Source organism: Hydra vulgaris, chromosome 12 (assembly GCF_038396675.1).
Source record: "Hydra vulgaris chromosome 12, alternate assembly HydraT2T_AEP".
Classification (NCBI taxonomy): domain Eukaryota; kingdom Metazoa; phylum Cnidaria; class Hydrozoa; order Anthoathecata; family Hydridae; genus Hydra; species Hydra vulgaris.
Window position 1 is genome coordinate 29,619,843 of NC_088931.1, and position 19,519 is coordinate 29,639,361.

Consider the following 19,519-nt stretch of genomic DNA (forward strand, 5'->3'; position numbering starts at 1 on the left):
AAAAAGTATTCAATTAAATTATCTTATACAAAATTAAAAAAAAAAAAAAATCGGTAACTTTTAAGATCTATTATATCAGTGTTGGACAACTTATTTAAAGTTTTTAATTAAAATATATAAATACATAAAGAATAAATACATATAAAAGTTAAACTACTGATAAGATTATTAATAAAACGAAATCTTGTATTGTAATAAAAAAAATATATCAAAATTTTATATATATAAGAAAAACATTTTACAATAAAATAAAACTTATACAAAACGAAAAAGTTAAAATGCCAATCGAGTGCAATAGAAAAAAATTATTAAAAACTGAAAAACAAAACAAAACAAAAAAGAATAACAAAATCAAGAATTTTTTGCTCTCCAAATAGCATACACTTTTTTGTTGTAACATTCCACGTGATATTCTTTTAGACCATCAATTATTCTTTTTCCACTGTACTCTCCACCAGGTACTTCAACAATTACATTACAACAATAAGAACATCTTGGTCCAGCATACTTAGTGTAACATTCAACATGATAATCTCTATCTTTATAAACTAAGTATTGTCCAGAAATTTCATGATCTTTGTCTGGTAGAAAAAGTGGAAAGCAGCAATAGGCACACTTAGGACCAAATTTTTTTGTAAAGCATGAATAATGGAAATACTAAAAAATAATACATTTTTATGCTCAATCTTTTAAATTATCAGTACAAATTTAACTATTAATTTAAGCTATTAATAAGATAGAATTTACACATAAATCACTGACTTAACCATGGTTTGTGTATGGCATGTACCATGGGTACATAGCATTTACCATGGGCACTTGTAAAAGATGCAACAAACAGACATCTTTGACACTAAATATTTATTATAATCTAATTTATACAAAATTATATATTTTTTGCCTTACTTAGACACATAGTGCATATAGCATTGTACTGGCATATTGTATTACAAAGACAAAAACATAGTAACACGGTGATGATAATAATACGAGCAAAATCATATAAAATCAAAATCAAAACAAATCAGTGTCAGTAAAAGAAGTTTGTATATTTCTGGTCACTTAACTTCAAACCACAGCTTTATCAGTTGAAAAGATCTCTTGTTAAAATCTTATTCCAACATTAAGTATCCTTCATGCTCATTAACGCAGATTTATAGAGGATAAACAAATCAGGTAATATAAGGACAAGCACAGCAAAGTGTACATACATTAACTGACTTAAATAGGGATTGGCACTGAGTTGCCTACATCGAAAGGAAAATTTTTTTATGTAGGCAGACACTGTAGAAATAGAAGTTTAATAAGTGAGCCTACATTATTATTTGAAACTGTTAAGTTTCAATACAATATTTCAGTAATTTCATGTTATAGTTAGAAATAATCTGATATAATTTCTATTGCACTACTGTTCTAGAAAACAAAAAAATGAAAGCATATATTTAAAAGTGGCAGTTCTTTACCACAGTGATGGTATCAGAGACTAGGAAAACAAATTTATGATAAAAAGGAACAAAAAATGCTCTCAAACTAACAGTCAACTATCATGACATCATATATATATGTATACATACATATATATATATATGTATATATATATATATATATATATATATATATATATATATATATATATATATATATATATATCACCTCTCGGATTAAGGTCGGCATTCAGCAATGCTGACCTAGAATTGTTCAAGGTCAGCAAAAAATTGCCTTGCTTTCTGATATATATATATATATATACATATATATATATATATATATATATATATATATATATATATATATATATATATATATATATATACATATATATATATACCTTAGTGGGAAGCAAGAGCTTTAGCTCTTGCTTCAAACGTTTAATGGGAGCAGTTAACAGTTCTTGCAAAAGTTTTTTTTTTGTTCTCAAACATATAATTATTATTGCAACTAAAATAAAAAATGCGAAGTCAAAAAAGTTTAAATAATTGGATAATAAACAGTTACGGTTTTTGCAAAAAAAATATTTTACGTTTTTACTGTATATATATATGAATGATGTTGTATGGTAAAGCTTGTGAAGAAGATTAGAAGACTAATGGGACGGTAGTTGGACAAGTCAGATCGCTCTCCAGAATATTTGAAAATAGGGATAACAGATGCCACTTTCCAGCAGCATGGAAAACAAGACTCTGATAAGCACTTGTTAAATAGTTTTAAAAGTATAGACGACAGCTCCAGAGAACACTTCTGCAAGACTACAACAGGTATGTTGTCGGGTCCACAAGCTGTAGAAGAGTCTAAGCAGGAAATCACTTTAGATACAGAAGCTGGAGTGATACTAAAGTCAGACAATCAATTAACCTGTTTGTTGGCTATATCAGATAGAATGCAACTAGTGGAATCAAGAGATAATATTTATGAGAAGTTCTTAGCAAACAATTCAGCAAAGAGAAAGATAATAGAGTGAAGTAGTACTAAACGAAAGCACATAAAAAATAGTCTGTGAATTCAAACCTAGTTTCCCAACAAATGGGTGAATTCTTACGAATGTAGATGCCCAGGCCAAGCTTGTGACTATTGGAGTCTTTATGAATTAAAGATAATCATCAACAATAAGATCACAAAATGAGACAGCCAAACTCAAATTAGTCTCACAAAAAGCAAGTAGGTCTGGTGAACTTTGTAAGAGATAAGACTCAACAGAAGAAAAGTTACTTCAAAGACCACGAATATTAGTGAATGATAGATTTAGAGAACTTGGTTATGGCGAAGGTTTTTTGTGTTTTATAGTTTTTGGTATTTTAGTCATTTTTAAATTTGTTAAAGAACTTTACTCAAAGCACAGATTGTATGCAGTACACTATTAATAGTCCAAGCAATTGCCTCAATACTATTAATAATCCCTAAGCTGTAACAATAGGCTCCAATATAGCCTTGACAATGTACACCAAAAGTACAAACAGAGACACCATCCATGCACACCAATTCTTACATTAATTGCTCTTTGTTCAAGTCTTTTGTTTTTTAAAACAACAACATGAGCAACTTTCACTAAATTTTTACTAATTCCACACAAGAAAAATAAAGTATTTGCTTATATTATCTCTGGATTTACATAAATATTTGACCAGTAGACTTTTTTTGATTGCACAATATGTATCATGTTTTTTAGATTCTAAATTAAATTATATCTAATATAGAATCTAGAAGTGAATTAGAGTGTGAACAGAGTTAATAAAGCGAGAGAGAGTTGATAAAATACAGACTTTTGTGATTGATGGTAATATGGTTAACCTTTCAATTTTTCTTATCAATTTTTTTTATTTTTAACTTAGTTCAATTTTAATTCAAACGTTTATAAACAAACCAGTTTATATATAATAATTATTTATTATAAATATTAAAAATAATTAATACTTAAAACCTGACTAATAAGTAATATGATTACTTTGATCAGAAATCTGTTAAATGTTCATAACAACTTGAAATTTTTATACTCTTTTTTAATAATTGAATTATAAAAAATGATTTCATAATTTAGTTATTCGTGTAATGCCATTAGAATAACTGTTTGAATCAAATTTACAGTTGATATATTTTTTAATAAACTAGTACATTTATTTACCATTACACTTATATAAGTTATGACAAAACTAGTTTTTAGTAGAAAATTTGATTTAAAACTAAGCAAATTTAGACAGTTGTCCGGGCTTTGAAGAAGTAATATGAAAAAGAAGATATAAATCCAATATGAAATTATTTAAGGGTTATCAAAATTTTAATAATTTTATAAATTTAATATTTAAAAATATCTGATTTTTGTTTTTATATTTAACTTAATATGAAGTTAACAAAAAACAATTACTTAAATTATTTGATGAACAATTTAAGAACTTATACCAACTTTTGAACTCATACTTATGTATGTATTATATATATTTATTTATATATATATATATACACATATATATATATATACATATATATATATATACATATAAATATATATATATATATATATATATGTATATATATATATATGTATATATATATATATGTATATATATATATATGTATATATATATGTATATATATATATATGTATATATATATGTATATATATATATGTATATATATATATATATGTATATATACATATATATATATATATATATATATATATATATATATATATATATATATATATATATATATATATATATATATACATTTATATATATATATATATATACATACTATACATACATGCATAAGTTCAAAAGTTGGTATAAGTTCTTAAATTATTCATCAAATAATTTCAGTAATTGTTTTTCATTTACTTCATATTAAGTTAAATATAAAAAACAAAAACATATATACTTTAAATCCTAACCTCTCTTAAATATAGTTTAAAAACTAGCTAAATAATAACTTATTGCATATTACATTCATTTTATGCTGAACAATTTCTTCTATATGTTTTGTGCCATCATCAGCTAATGTTAAAATTTCATTAAAACAAACATTGCATCTTTTTTGATAATATTTTGAAATATCTGTATGTGGATTTCTTTCAGTATTTTCAGTTATATGAAACAATTTTGATTCATCTTCCCAATCTTTTACTTTATTCATAGTGTCAACTTTCTGATACGGAGGAGGTAAACATGGTAAAACAAATTCAGCAGGTATATTCTTAATAAAATCAAAAGGAATCTTATCTGGAGAAAAATTAGTTTCCTGAGAGGAAGATTTACTTAAGTTTTCAGAACTAAAACTATTTTGATCAGGACATTCTATATTCTTATCACTACTTGATACATTAGTACTTGAATATGGGGGAGGTGCATATTTTTGTTGTAAAAGGTTTTCAATAGCATTATCCATGTTGCCATTTGTTTCCGTTAAAGCCATAATTGCCTCTGCCCTGCTAAATCCCATTTCAAACGTTAATTTATTAATTTTTTCATCCATTAGTGCTAAATGCTTTTTATAAATATCGTAACACTTATTTCAATCTTTCGCAAAACTTATCTTTATAAATGAAGGAATGTTGTATTCTACTGGGAAGTTTCTCCATACTCTAGAACTCTTTTTATAACAATAATATGTTTTGATAATGTACAAAATTTCTAATACGAAATAAATTTATTTAATAAAATAATAACAATTTTTTTAATAAAAAAATAAACTTCATTGATAATAGTTTTAAATTTATATTTAAAACTACAAACCCCCTAATACTTTAGTAATAACCACTAAAACCGACCACGTTAATTTAGTTTCTATTAGAATGTATCGCGCATTTCGACTATCACAAATAGCGTTTCTTGGCGCTGGAAAACTGGTAGAAGCTTTAACAAAGGGGTTTGTGAGTGCTGGAACAATCCAGTTACACGAGATATGGTCAAGTGCACCAACAGAGCGTGATATCAAATGGTTACAAAAATTAGGATGCAAAACAACAACAGACAACGTAAAACTAGCTAAAGAAAATAACCTAATAATTTTAGCCGTAAAACCACAAATACTGGTGCATGTTCTACGAGAAATTGCTCCTCATTTATCAGCTGACCATCTCATTCTTTCTTTTGCTGCAGGTATGATTATTTATTTTTAACTTTAGGAAAAAAGTTGTCTAAATTAATCTCTAAAAACTATTAATAAAAATATTTTAATTTCAGAAATAAGAAACTAAAGCAAAATTATTTGGCAGTTTTTTAGGTTCAAAACGATACCTTTTTTTTAAAAAAAAAACAATACAAAAAAAAAAAAAAAAAAAAAAAAAACTTAATTCTATAAATTCAAAAATATTTTTATGGCAGAAAAATTTATGAAGTTAAATTTTATGTATACTTTCAAAAAATCAACATAAAATTCTACCAAACACATCTTCTTTTGCTTTTTTTGTTACACAGATATTGAGCATTTTTGCACGGCTCGTGAACAGCGCTGCAGCTGCGACACCCTACCTCCAAATTAGTTTATAGGTCCTTTGTAGACCAAATTTATCTTTTCAAATTTTCAAAAATTCAGAGAAAGTTGCTCAGATTATTGTTTTAAGATACAGAAAACTTAAACAAAGAGCAAATCATAAGCCTGTTTGTGAACACGAGGAAGCAAAATATCCAATTTTGCATTTTTCTCAAAATCCAAAATTGCATCTTTTTTAAAACATTTTAATTTTTTAAAACAATAAAATGTTTAAATTTGAATTAGCTCCTACTCCCAACAAATATCTCAACACACGGTAATAACTCTCGAGTGAGATGCAGTTCAGACCAAATCAGTTTTTTACTATTTAATATATATATATATATATATATATATATATATATATATATATATATATATATATATATATATATATATATATATATATATATATATATAAATGGCGTCAACTTTAAACCTTTGGGAGTATTTTAAACTTTAATTAAAATACAAGATTAAATGTGATCAAATTGCATTACTTTAATATGATAATAAACCAATCAATTTTATTTAATTTAATACTTTATAGCTTGTTGCAGTTATTGGGTCGCCGTAGTAATGTCTAGAAAGTCATTAGTTATAACAAAATCGAAAATGCCAATGCTGAAAAAACATAAAAAAGCTCTGAAAAATTTCAATTAATTAAATATTAAAACATAAAAATTAGATACAAGGCTGCACATATTGTGACATTGTAAATCATTATGTGCATGTATGTAATCGGTTGCGTCTATGCTTTACTTGAAAGATTCCACCACTATCTCTTATCTCCGCAATCTCTTCGTTGACGCCTAATTTTATAATAAGTAAGTTTTTGGTAAATTTTACATATGTTTATGTTTACATATATCTATGGTAAATAAAATTTAAATGCTTTTTCAACATTGCATTTTTGATACTATTCAGCGCTCGTTATTGATTTTTATACGAATGTTATTCCAAAAACGGATTATAATGTTTTTTATTGTGGTTGTTGTTATTGTATTTCTCTTTAACAGGAGAAGCAAAATATAAATATAGATACAATAAAAGTAAAATTTTTTAGCTCTTTTTAATTATTATTTGTTATTATTGGATGATAATTTTCTAAATAGTTAATTATCTCAGTTTAAACTTTATGCACAAAGATAGTGTCGTGGTCGTTTTCCTCTGAAAGAGAGCAGAAGGTAATTTTTTTCAACTTTAAGTAATGTTACGCAAGAATCTTTTTTAAAGAAATTTTATTTATTTTAAATCTTTTGTTTGGGACATGATAAGAATTTTACATATGCTTGTATATTGCTTTGCACGATATTAATTTATAATCTGTTCATCTATTGTTTCAACCACGTAAAAAGATTTTTTTTAACGTTATTAATATAGAGTAGATCTAAATCCAAATCAAAATCTACTCCAAGATATCGTTGGCATCTAATTATCATGCGTTTATGTTGTTATTATTTATGTCGTTTACAAGCTTAAAAATAATTTGCTTGAAATCAAATTTCTTTACAATTTTAGTGTAAAATTTTTTGTTACATTTTTATTCCATGTCATTAGATATTATTGTCGTGCATTGTTGCTTTATAAACTCGCATGATAAAAATCAGCCACGTTTAGTTAATTTGGTTCCATTTAGTTGAAATTCTATTTTTTAGTACTTGGCAAAAAATCCTAATTGCGATAAATTTTGAGAAATAAATAACAAATTTCGAGAAAGTTGTAAACAATAAATTTTTCTCAAAGGTTGTCAAAAAATAGGTATTTTCTTTTTCTTTCTTGAAACCTTTCTGGCGTTTTCGTATTTTCGAAAAAACTAATTGTGCTGGACAATTTCTGCAGATTGGTAGAGTCTATTCCAAGCCGTATGAGTGTAGTTTTATACCAACTCTACACTAAAATATTAATTTGTTGAATACTGTTGAACTGTTTTTTATTCGGTAGTTGTATTACATATGATAAAAGGTGTAGTCGTGGTTACAATTTATTTTGTTAATATTTCATGTATGATTCTAATCCGAATACTGCCACTGTATGTGTTTTTTTTTTAACTACCATCTGGTTGTAAATAGAGTTAGCTATAGTTTTTAATTTTGTTTTGTTATTTTGTTTATTATATTAGTGAATATTGGCTCGCACTCTGTGTTATTATTACTAAAGTCACCTTATTAATAAAGCACATTCTTAGGTGTTATTTGTAAAAATAACTAAACAAAAAGCCAAAAATATAATAATAATAACTATCTATTCTGAAATTCAACAAAATAACAATTAAAATAACTTATAACAAAATTTTAATGTTTATAACATTAAACGAGAGTGTGTAATATCAGCCAGTGACTTTATGTTCACTTTTAATATATTTGTCTAATCGTTTTATAACTTAGATGTAAGGGGCTTTATGTTCAAGCTGCTCTTCGCTGAACTTTTTCAAGAGATGATATCATATTTCTCTGATAGATTCCAGATTGGTGCTGCATTTTTGAAAAGGGGTCGAAAAAAGGCTTTATGCGATATTTTAGCAGATGATATGGTGTAGAATTCAAAAGTGTGTTTAATTAAACCCTGCATTCTGTTAGCTCTGTTGGCGCAGTATTTGATATGTTGGGTGTATTTTCCATCAGTAGATGTCATTACGCCGACGAGTTTTTATAAATCAGAGAATTCGGTCCAAGTATTGATCTTTGTATTACATAAATTCTAATTGGACTCCAATCAGACTGGTTTAACTTAGTACTACTCGTAGTCTGTTACTTAAGAATAATTTTATCCATGTATTGGATAAAATCATATATAATAATATATATATGACTGATGTGAGCGAAATCAATTCCGATTTATTTGTGAATATTTAAATTTTCTAGTTTCTGTAATATTGCGGTTTGACTTTAGGAACGGTTCTCAAGTTCAGGAAGCTCATTATTTATATCATTTGTGAAGACTGATTGAAAGTGTTCGTTAAATATATTAGCTATTGTCTTTTTGGTGGTGTTTAAATTGCCGTGTTTATATTGTAACGAATTTACCTCGAGTTTAATTTTTTTTTTTTGATTTAACATATAAAAAGAAGTTTTTCTGTTTTTTATCTTATTAATTAATGACAATTCGAATTGCATTTTCTTATTCTTTATATGCTCAAATAACTTTTTGCATATTTTTTGATATGCCATTTTTTTCTTATTTATGCTATTTGTTGTTTGTTCGACATCTTAGATTCTATACGAAATTTGTAACATGCACGATGTTTATTCTGAATGAGTTTTTTTTGTATACGAGTCAAACCATTTTGGTGAATTAACTATTTGCTTGTTTAGTGTTTTAAAAGGAATATATAATCGACATGCTTCTTCGTATATCGATAAGAATATATCATAACATAGTTGAATGCAGTCGCAGGGTTTGAGTAGTTATATAAGTTTAGATTCTCGCCTTTCTTGTCTTCTTAAAAACTATTTTTCTTGTCTTTTGTACAATTGAACAGCTAGACACATCAACGCTGTAAATATTACCAATTGAGATCTTTCGCACTCCATCAATAATGCTGATTTTAGTACAATTTATAATTTTTGAGTCAATCTGATTAACACCTGCAGCTTACAAAAAAGCCTCAATTAATAATTTATTATCCAGGCGCGACCAGCTTTTTTTTTTTTCTGACTAAAAGGAGCCTAAATGGCATTTGCAGTACAATATTGAAATACAACAAATCTGATGTCATTTGTTGTAAAACCGTATAATCTCGTTTCTGTGTTATGAGCAACATCAGCAAACTATTTTTCTTGTGTATCGTTCAATGTATTCATTTGACTTTTGAGTTAAACCTTTGCCTACTCCAACTTTTTTTAAATTGCGTAATTAAGGTAGATCTTGAAAAATCTTTGTTTAATGCTGCATTTCTGTGTGACATACCTTCCACAACCATATTTATAGGATAATAGTATTCTGCAGTGCTGCTAGAGTCAATATTGCTTGTTCTCCTTTTGACCAATTTTAACTTTCTTGACATATTCTGTAACAACAACAAGTTTAAATACAGTAACATTTAATTTTTAATAAATAATTTTTTTAACTTGGCTACCCATCAACTAATACAATTAAGTTGATCACAGTTAAATTGATCCATATTATTAACAATATCCATCGTTCACATTACAAGTATCTCATTAAATGACAAGCTATAACAATTAAGGTTTCGCATTTAATTGAGCTAAATTACAGTTCACAACGTAAACAGCTAATAATTACCTGTAGAACTTTTAAATCACACTGACAATCACAACTACCTATTATAACTACAAAGCAAAGTTTTGTTTTTTGATTAAAATTGTACAAACGTGAAACCTTCAAATATAATTTTCTAAATAAAACGTCTAATTTTCTTGAATTATTTTGCTACTTTATTGTTGTATTTAAAATGTTATCTGTGCAAAAAATTCTCAAGTCAAGCGTACAACTATATTATTGCGTACTATGTCTGTATTACTAGCACTGTCCATACTACCCGCACCTACCATAATTTAGTTGAATGTCATTTTTGATAAAATACAAAAATAGTTTACAGTTTTTTTGATTTTTCAGAAATTGTATGAATATGTCAAGGTTGTAACACCAAGCTTAATTAGACGAAACTCTAATTGCATAATACTGTAGCCAACTTTGAGGATGAAAACACTTATTTAGATTAGAGAAAAAAAAAAGCTCTACTAAAAGATTTGATTCCAACGAATTAGTTGTTTGTGATAATGGAGAAACTGCCTTTAGTTGAAAAGTTTGTCAAGATTACAAGTGAGAGGTTTCCAAGGAAATCTCTCACTTGTAATCACATAAAAGGAAAGGATCTCGAAGTTATAAAACTGATGTGGTCAAGCAATTCTTCCAGGAATCTCTGACAAAAATGAGTAACCCTAAAAAATCTGTTAACTTAGACAGGACTATCGTACTCTTTATTGCATCCACATTACCGAGACCTGTCTCTCAAAGAATTGGGAGTCTATAACAATGTAGTCCAAAAACTGGTGGAGAAACACCCTTATAGCAGCTTTTATGAAAGCAAGACAACAAAGTCTAAGGAAGAGTTTGGGGATGATTTTCTAGGCCTAAAAGCAGTAAAAGATTTTTAGGCAGGGTGAGAATGGATAATATTTTTTCAAGAACTTTTTGTTGATTAGGATGAAAATGCATTGATTTTGAAAATTATAGGTAGAAAAACCTTTTATTTTAAATTTGACAATTATTTTGATTAGTATTTATTGCAATAACTTAACTTAGATTTAAGAGGAAGTGTATTGGTTTACAAAATTTTAAATACAAACATTACAAATATTTTTAGCCAGCAAAAGCTAATTCGTGAAAGGGAGCTGAATTTCAACAATTCGATGTCCTATTGCCCTGGGAAGCATAAAGTGGAGATACTTGTTCGTGGAAACGACACAAGGACTAGTTACCACTTCTGGCTGAGCTGGCAAGACGACGCTTTTGTGTTGCAACTGCTTCAAGCAGCTGTGAAAGTTTTTATTTTGTAGGTGACAACTTATTCAGTGCAAAAAAAGCCAACTGGAGTCCGACATTCTCTAATTATCATCAAAATAATCTTTTCTCCGGTGATGCATAAAATTTTGGTGGAGTTGGTAAACTAATAAGAAAAGAAAACATTTGGAAAAGAAATTGAGGAGGATAAATAAGAAAAGAAGACAGAGAATATAAAGTCATAGTCAAAAGAGAGAACAAAAAGACAAAAAGACTATTATTAGCAACCCCCAGTCAAAGAAAAGGAGATTTTTACAACAGCAGCACGCTTCATCGCCGTAGATGTCTAGACTAGCTAAAAAAATCAATTAGTTCAGAATATTTGTTTACGACAAACTCTAATATTGAAAAGATTTAAAATGTAAGTGGTGGTGTGATATAAATCAATCAAGTGAAATATTAAAATTAAACATAGTGTAATTTAATCGATAATTAGATAAGCTATTTGACAATTGGTTGGTTATTTCAATAAAAGAGATCTGCGTATAAATAAAAACAACAGATTTCAAATAGGTACAAGTTATCACGAGTAATAGTTAAGCACCGCGATAAAATTAGTACCTTTTTGAAAAAATAAAAGTTTTTGGGAAAAAAAAAGAAGAATTTTCGACTAAAGACAAAAACTCATTAAAATTTTCCAACCTATTGTTATTTATACAATTGAATCTTAGTTACTAGATATTTAGTTACCACAGAACCTTAGTTTTAAAAAAAATTCGATAATTTTTTATCGAAAATCGTAATAAATAAAAAATTTTATTACGATTTTTTTTTGCGCAATTTATTCTCATGTTCAAACACGTCCATATCGTTTTATTAAACTGTAAAAATAAAAAATTTTTTTGTTGAAAAGGGTGTAAAATACAATTTTATGTGCTAATATGGCTATAAAAATGTAGCAATTGTTTACGCAGCTGTATTTTCCAATTACATTAGATACTTCCTGGATCCCTATTAATAACATGATGCTTGATCCCTATAATAACATGATGCTTTCCATTTAAGCTACCGTAAATTGAACTTTGTAAGCCTTAAAGAAATAATTAAAAATTGATTAACTACTTTTATATATAAATTGAATAAAGTTCATTGCAAAAAAGAAAATGATTTTTAAAAATAATTTTTTTTCCAGAATACCATTTTAAACCTTATTAGCTCAGTAATTAAAAAACTTCCTTATTGTTATAAAATAAGCCACCTTGAAACATTCTGGGCAAAAGGTTTAGCTACTTTTCAATACGCAACTTATTTTTTTAACAGCCTAATATATATTCAATAACAATATATTATGTTTATTGGATAAATAAAGGTGAAAATATTTTCTAACTGTTAAAACAGAATGTTTTTTATTCTTCTTTATGCAGCTTTGGCTATTTTAATGGATTGCTCAATCTAAAACTTATCAATATACCAATTTTCAGCTAATTAGATAAAATTTGTATAAAGTTGTTTTTAAAATTGAATAATATTTCTTTTGCAAATGAAGTCAAGGATGTTCTATGTTTAGCAGTCGATAGAGCCACCGAAAGCTGTCACGCCGCCTGGGACAGCAACCCTGATTGCTGATTGGCGCCCTTATTTATCAAAATTTTCTTATATTATAGATAAAGAACCGTTTTTTTTTTTTTAGAACAACCCCTTCTCAATTTGAGAGGGCCACAAACTTTACATGGTCTTAAAAACTGAACACCGAATAATTTAAACATAAAGTTTGAAATCTGTCGATGAATACATAACTAGTTTATATTTATGAAAAAATAAATACCTTAACTCATTTACCTCACGTTTAGGGTAAGGGGGGGGGGGCAAAGAATTTAGGGCTTCTTGTTCCCATTTTCCTGTCATAGTAATTTTTTTTTGTGAAGAAACTTTTCGTCATACATAAACGTAAAAAAATTTGGAATATTTTTTTTGTTTAAAATGACGCCTGTTATGTGTATATTAATGTAGCATTAACTTTACAAACATATGCTTGTAACAAGTATAAATTGTAACAACTATAAATTGTCAACTATACTCTCAAAACTATTTAACAAGTGCTTATCAGAGTCTTGTTTTCTAGCCTGCTGGAAAGCGGCATCTGTTATCCCTATCTTCAAAAGTTCTGGAGAGCGATCTGATTCGTCTAACTACTGTCTCATTAGTCTTCTTCCTATCATTAGCAAGGTTTTTGAATCTTTAATTAACAAACACTTAATTTTTCATCTTGAATCTAATAACTTACTTTCTGACCATCAATATGGATTTCGATCTTTTCGTTCTACAGGTGATTTGCTAACAGTAATAACTGATAGGTTTTATCGTGCATTAAATAAAGGTGGAGAGGTTAAGACCATCGCTCTTGACATTTCAAAAGCTTTTGATAAAGTTTGGCATGCTGGTCATCTTTATAAGCTTTCTTCTTATGGTGTATCTGGCAACATCTTTAAGATTATTGAATTCTTCCATTCCAATCGTAGTATAAAAGTTGTCCTCGATGGACAGCACTCTTTTTCTTATTCTGCAACTTCAGGAGTTCCTCAAGGTTCTATCCTTGGCCCTATACTCTTTTTAATTTATATTAACGATCTTCCAGATATTCTCACATCTAAGGTGGCATTGTTTGCTGATGATACTACCATTTATTCTTGTCGTGATAAGAAACCATCACCCTCTGACTGGTTGGAGGGGGTATTTGAACTTGAAAAGGATCTCACTTCTGCTACAGCATGGGGCTCACAGTGGCTGGTGAACTTCAATACAGATAAAACTCAATTTTTTTCAGCCAATCGTTTTCGCAACAAGTTAGATCTTCCTATATTTATGAACGGTGATGTAAATGATGATTCATCTACATCTTCTAGGATTAACTCTTACTTCCAATCTTTCTTGGAAATCATATATCAAATCTGTTGCAAACTTAGCATCTGCTAAAGTTGCATCTCTTTATCGAGCTCGACAGTTTTTTACTTCGGATTCTATTCTCTATCTTTATAAATCTCAAATCCGGCCTTGTATGGAATACTGTAGCCAAATCTGAAGCGGATGTTCTAATGATGCTCTTTCCCTTTTAGACAAGGTGCAAAAACGCATTGTAAACATAGTTGGGTCTGCTCTTGATGCCAACCTTCAACCAATATCAAATCGTTGTAATGTTGCTTCTCTTTCACTTTTCTACAAATACTGTAATGAGCTCTGCTCTAAAGAGCTAGCGTCTTTTGTGCCATCTACTAAAATTCATTCTCGTGTTACTCGTCATTCAATTAAGTGTCATCTATTTTCTATGACTGGTCCTAAGTGCTCCAAAGACTCTTATTCGTCTAGTTTTTTTCCTCAAACATCAGTTTTTTGAAATTCGCTTCCTTCATCTTGCTTTCCTGATTCATATAATTTGCAATCCTTTAAGTCGTCCGTCAATCGTTATCTTGCTCTACAATCTTCACCTTTTCTCTTACAGTAACTTCCAACTTTAATTAGTGGTTGCTTGCAGCCTTGTTGGAAGCAAAGATGCTTAAAAAAAAAAATCCAAATTTTGCATTTAATAAGCAATTTTTATATAAATAAACAGATAGCATGTGCAAGAACCAAAACCTCTCGTAAAAAGCAGTTTAAAGGAAAAACTCGCATGGCTCGCCATGTTCGTTTTAGGAGAGCTTTTCTCCGCTTTTGCGCTTATTTACTCCTACCGAGGCCTGTATACACATACAGAGGCGTAGCTCGGATTTCGGCGTCCTTGGCAAATACATAATTTGGCGCCAAAATTGAATTTTTAAAAATGTGCATGACAAAAAAAAAAATTTGTTTTCCTTTTTTTGGGAAAACAAATAGAATGCGTATATGCATTTTATTTCCTAGATAATATCTAACTCGTGTAATTGTCTAAGAAATAAAATGCATATACGCATTCTATTTGTTTTCCCAAAAAAAAAAGCGCCAAAATCATTTTTGGCGCCTTCGAGTGTTGCGCCCTTGGCATCTGCCCATATGCCAACGCCTAGCTACGCCTTTGTGTGTGTATATATATATACATATATATATATATATATATATATATATATATATATATATATATATGTATATATATATGTATATATATATACATATATATATATATATATATATATATATATATATATATATATATATATATATATATATATATATATATATATATATATATATATATATATATATATATACAGTATTGGACAAAACATTTGCAACCAATATCGAACAATGCTAAAAAGTGTTTCTTATTTTACATGTCTTAAAAACGAAACGAACTATACTACCACAGCAAACAGTTCAGGGGTCTGGAGTCAGATCATGCCATGACATGAGCAATCAGCTGACAGGTGACAGCACACAGGCAGAATTTCGTTGACAAGTGCAATTTTGCAGCGGACAAAACAAGTGCAACTTTTTTGGTTTGTTTCATTTTCTTAAGTCTGGTCCGTGTCAACGTCACAGAAGTTTTTTAATAATATAAGGAAGTATCCAGAAGTTTCCAAAAGCATGCAGAAGCTTCCAGAAGTTTCCAGAAGAAGCATCTGGAAGCATTCAGTAGCATCCAGAAATATCCAGAAACATTTAGAAGCATCCAGACGCATCCAGAAGCTTCCAGAAGCATCAAAAAGAAGCATCTAGAATCTTCCAGAACAGGTTCACACAGGTTCATTTTACTATATAAGAGACATGTAAATCGACATGTAATTCAGCCAGTATATGGAAGTCAATTAGTCAGTATTATCAAAACAGTTTATCGAAGTGAGTTTTATCAAAGTGTTTTATCGAAGAACATCAATACAAGAAGTGAAATACAACAAGTGTTTTATTACATCAATACAGTCCACATCCAACCAAGACGTTGTGTTCCACAGAGCATTATTGTATCATCACAAGGTAAATGTAACACGGTAAGCCTTGAGAAGCGTGATTATTTATTTTTATCATTTTTATGACTTCAAGTGCAAAAATGGCTCCCGACATTCTTGGATTGGAACTAAGAAAGAAAATTATTGGCGATTACGTAAGTAGAATGTCACAAAAAAAGTATTTGTGATAAATATCGCGTGAAAAAATGGACCGTATCAAGACTATGTTCCAAATATCATTCTACGGGGAAGTTGGCAGCAGATAACAAAGGTGGAAGACCGCGTTCCACCACTTCTAGAGAGGATTCTATGATCGTCAGATCCGTCAAGAAGGATCCCTGGATATCATCAGTCGAGATACAAACGCAATTAGCTGCCTGTATCGGACCGAACAATCAGACGACGTGCTGTTGAAGCCGGATTGTTTTCTCGACGCCCTGCAAAGAAACCGCTGATTTCAATAAAAAAAAAGAAGAAAAGACTCCTGTTTGCTACATCTCATACTGACTGGAATGTGCAGAAATGGCAAACTGTCCTGTTCAGTGATGAATCGAAGTTCAACATGATTGGGAGCGATGGCATTTGCCGTGTACGTCGACCGGCCGGAAAACGCCTCAATTTACGTTACTGCCATAAGACCGTGAAGCATGGTGGAGGCAATGTAATGGTCTGGGGGGGGGGGTTTCTGCTGACGGTCTAGGTCCAATACATCGAAACGATGGAATAATGGACCGTTTCATTTATAAAAATATCATGAAAGATGTTATGTTGCCTCATGCTGAATGAAATATGCCAATAAAATGGGTTTTTCAGCAAGACAACGATCCGAAACGCACTGCAAAAGTACTCAAGCAGTGGTTTCAAGACAACCACCTATCGGTGATGGATTGGCCGCCTCAATCTCCGGATCTCAACCCTATAGAGAACCTGTGGGAGATCGTCAACCGCAGAATTAATCGTGAAGGTGTTCGTAATAAGGATCAACTGTTTGAACAAATCCAAAAGGTCTGGCAGCAATTCCACAAAGTTTTATTGATCACCTGATCGAATCTATGCCTCGAAGATACAAGGCTGTGATTGACAACAAAGGATTCGCCACGAAATATTGATAGCGAAATACAGTTTGGTCAACATTTTGTCGAGTTGCACTTGTTTTGTCCAGAAGAAAATCAACTTTTTATAATACTTTTGATTAATTTATTAATTTTCGTGTACAAATAATGAACTTTGTGATGAATAAAACTTGAAGAACTTTGTCTCTAAACAGTTACATAGTTATTTCTCTAAATTGAAAAAATGCAGCACTTTTATATAAAGAAACTAAATTAGCATTATTTGGTTGCACTCGTTTTGTCCGATACTGTATTTATATAATGTTTTTATTGTTTATAATATATCTATATATTATTGTAACTGTTATATTATAACTATTTTTAATTTTTCAGGCATAAAAATTCAAACGATGGAGATGTTATTGCCACCTCGAACGAGAATTGTTCGCCTCATGACAAATACACCCGTTCAGTATAGGGAAGGCGTATCTGCTTTTACTTTGGGAACTAATTGTTTGCCCGAGGACAGAAAGTTTGTTAATCAGCTAATGAACTCTGTTGGTTATTGCACGGAGCTAGAAGAAAGTTTATTAGACACTGTCACAGGAGCTGCAGGTGGAGGACCTGCCTATGCGTATACCTTTATAGACGCAATTGCGGATGGAGCTGTTCATGGTGGAATGAACAGAGCAGAAGCTTTAATAATGGCTGCTAAAACTGTTTTAGGTGCTGCAAAAATGATATTAGAAACAGAAAAGCACCCTGGTGAACTAAAAGATGCAGTTTGTTCAGGTGGTGGGAGTACAATTCATGGCATATATAGTTTAGAATCTGGTGGAATGAGAGGAGCCGTTATTGATGCTGTAAAAGCAGCTACAGAAAGATCTCGGAAGTTAGGTGAAAGTTTGAACGGAACAAAAAAAACTTAAAAATCTGAAAAAATTTACTTGTTTTTATATATACTTATTATTGCCAATGCTAACCATACAATTTAATTAAAATATTACGATTAACTTTTTTGATGTTATTATTCTTTTGTTTTACATTTTATTGGGGTAAGTGGTTATATTTTGGGTGTTTTGGTTTAGATTCTCTAAAAAATTTAAAAAATGATTTTTACCCAAGTATTGAGTTTAGTTTGTCAATTATTTTGTTTAAAAATAGTAATAAATTTAATTTTAAAAAATACTTTACTTATAATGATAAAAATTTTGAACAGTTTTGTGCAGGACAAATGACCAAACGTAGTCCCTTTTGATAGTTTGGCGTATAAACGGCAAAATCCGTAAACTGCTCTACTTCTCCATAAACGGGAGGCCGTTGATTGAAATGGGGAACAATGGACGGATTTTTTATTTTAGTTTGGTTATTAAGATACTCCCAGAAGTCTTTACGTTTTTCTTTATCACAGAGCACCGCGGAAGAGCATTTAACTAAGAAGTTCACGCCTCCTTCCTTATCAAGGTCGCTTTTTGGGCTAGAGCTGGCGTCAAACATTGTGGCTCTTAGTTCTAAGCCAGAACTCTAACTACTGCGCCCCGGCTGCACAATTACTTATATGCAGTTATTAAATATTTGACGTAAAAGTTTTATGTGATTTGTTGCCAAACTTTGGTTGTTTTTTTTTTAATCTTATTTTGTCACAGTAGTTTATTTTTTAAATTATTTGGTATTAAAACGTTTAAACTTTGTAACGTTTAAAAGTTTGTGGTTGATAATTTTTAAAAATTTTAATATGGTGGTATTGTAATGTCGGTTATACGTATTTCGGACGTATTGTTATTTTGGATGCGTACCTAAAAACCAAATTTCAACTTGAAATTTAATTTTTAGGTACGCATCAGAAATAACAAATAAACTCAAAAGTATATGAGCTGAAATTGAAATTATATCTAATTAACAGAAATGAACAAGTACCGCAAAACCATTCTAGGTTCACTCCTTTTTCTAATATATATAAATGACTTCTGTAATGCATCCTTAAAACTGAATTCAGTCATGTTTGCAGATAATACAAATCTATTCCTCACCAACAATGATATCAAAATATTATATGCGGGCATGAATATAAACCTAGATAAACTAAACAAATGATATAGAGCAAACAAACTCTCGCTTAATGCT

At 29.4% G+C, this 19,519-nt stretch overlaps 2 protein-coding genes across 2 annotated transcripts; one reads left to right on the forward strand and one right to left on the reverse strand.

Moving 5' to 3' along the window:
* Positions 1–206: 206 nt before the first annotated feature.
* LOC105850927 (uncharacterized) lies at positions 207–5,017 on the reverse strand. The gene is made up of 2 exons (XM_065812849.1): positions 4,438–5,017; positions 207–657 (listed from the first exon to the last, which is right to left on the reverse strand). Exons 1-2 carry the CDS (start codon positions 4,963–4,965, stop codon positions 352–354), a joined length of 834 nt encoding a protein of 277 aa, XP_065668921.1. The 5' UTR covers positions 4,966–5,017; the 3' UTR covers positions 207–351.
* A 228-nt stretch (positions 5,018–5,245) lies between these two features.
* Positions 5,246–18,412, forward strand: LOC100213852 (pyrroline-5-carboxylate reductase 1, mitochondrial). The gene is made up of 2 exons (XM_065812848.1): positions 5,246–5,591; positions 17,789–18,412. The coding sequence occupies exons 1-2, from the start codon at positions 5,285–5,287 to the stop codon at positions 18,322–18,324; spliced, it is 843 nt and encodes a 280-aa protein (XP_065668920.1). The 5' UTR covers positions 5,246–5,284; the 3' UTR covers positions 18,325–18,412.
* Positions 18,413–19,519: the final 1,107 nt, after the last annotated feature.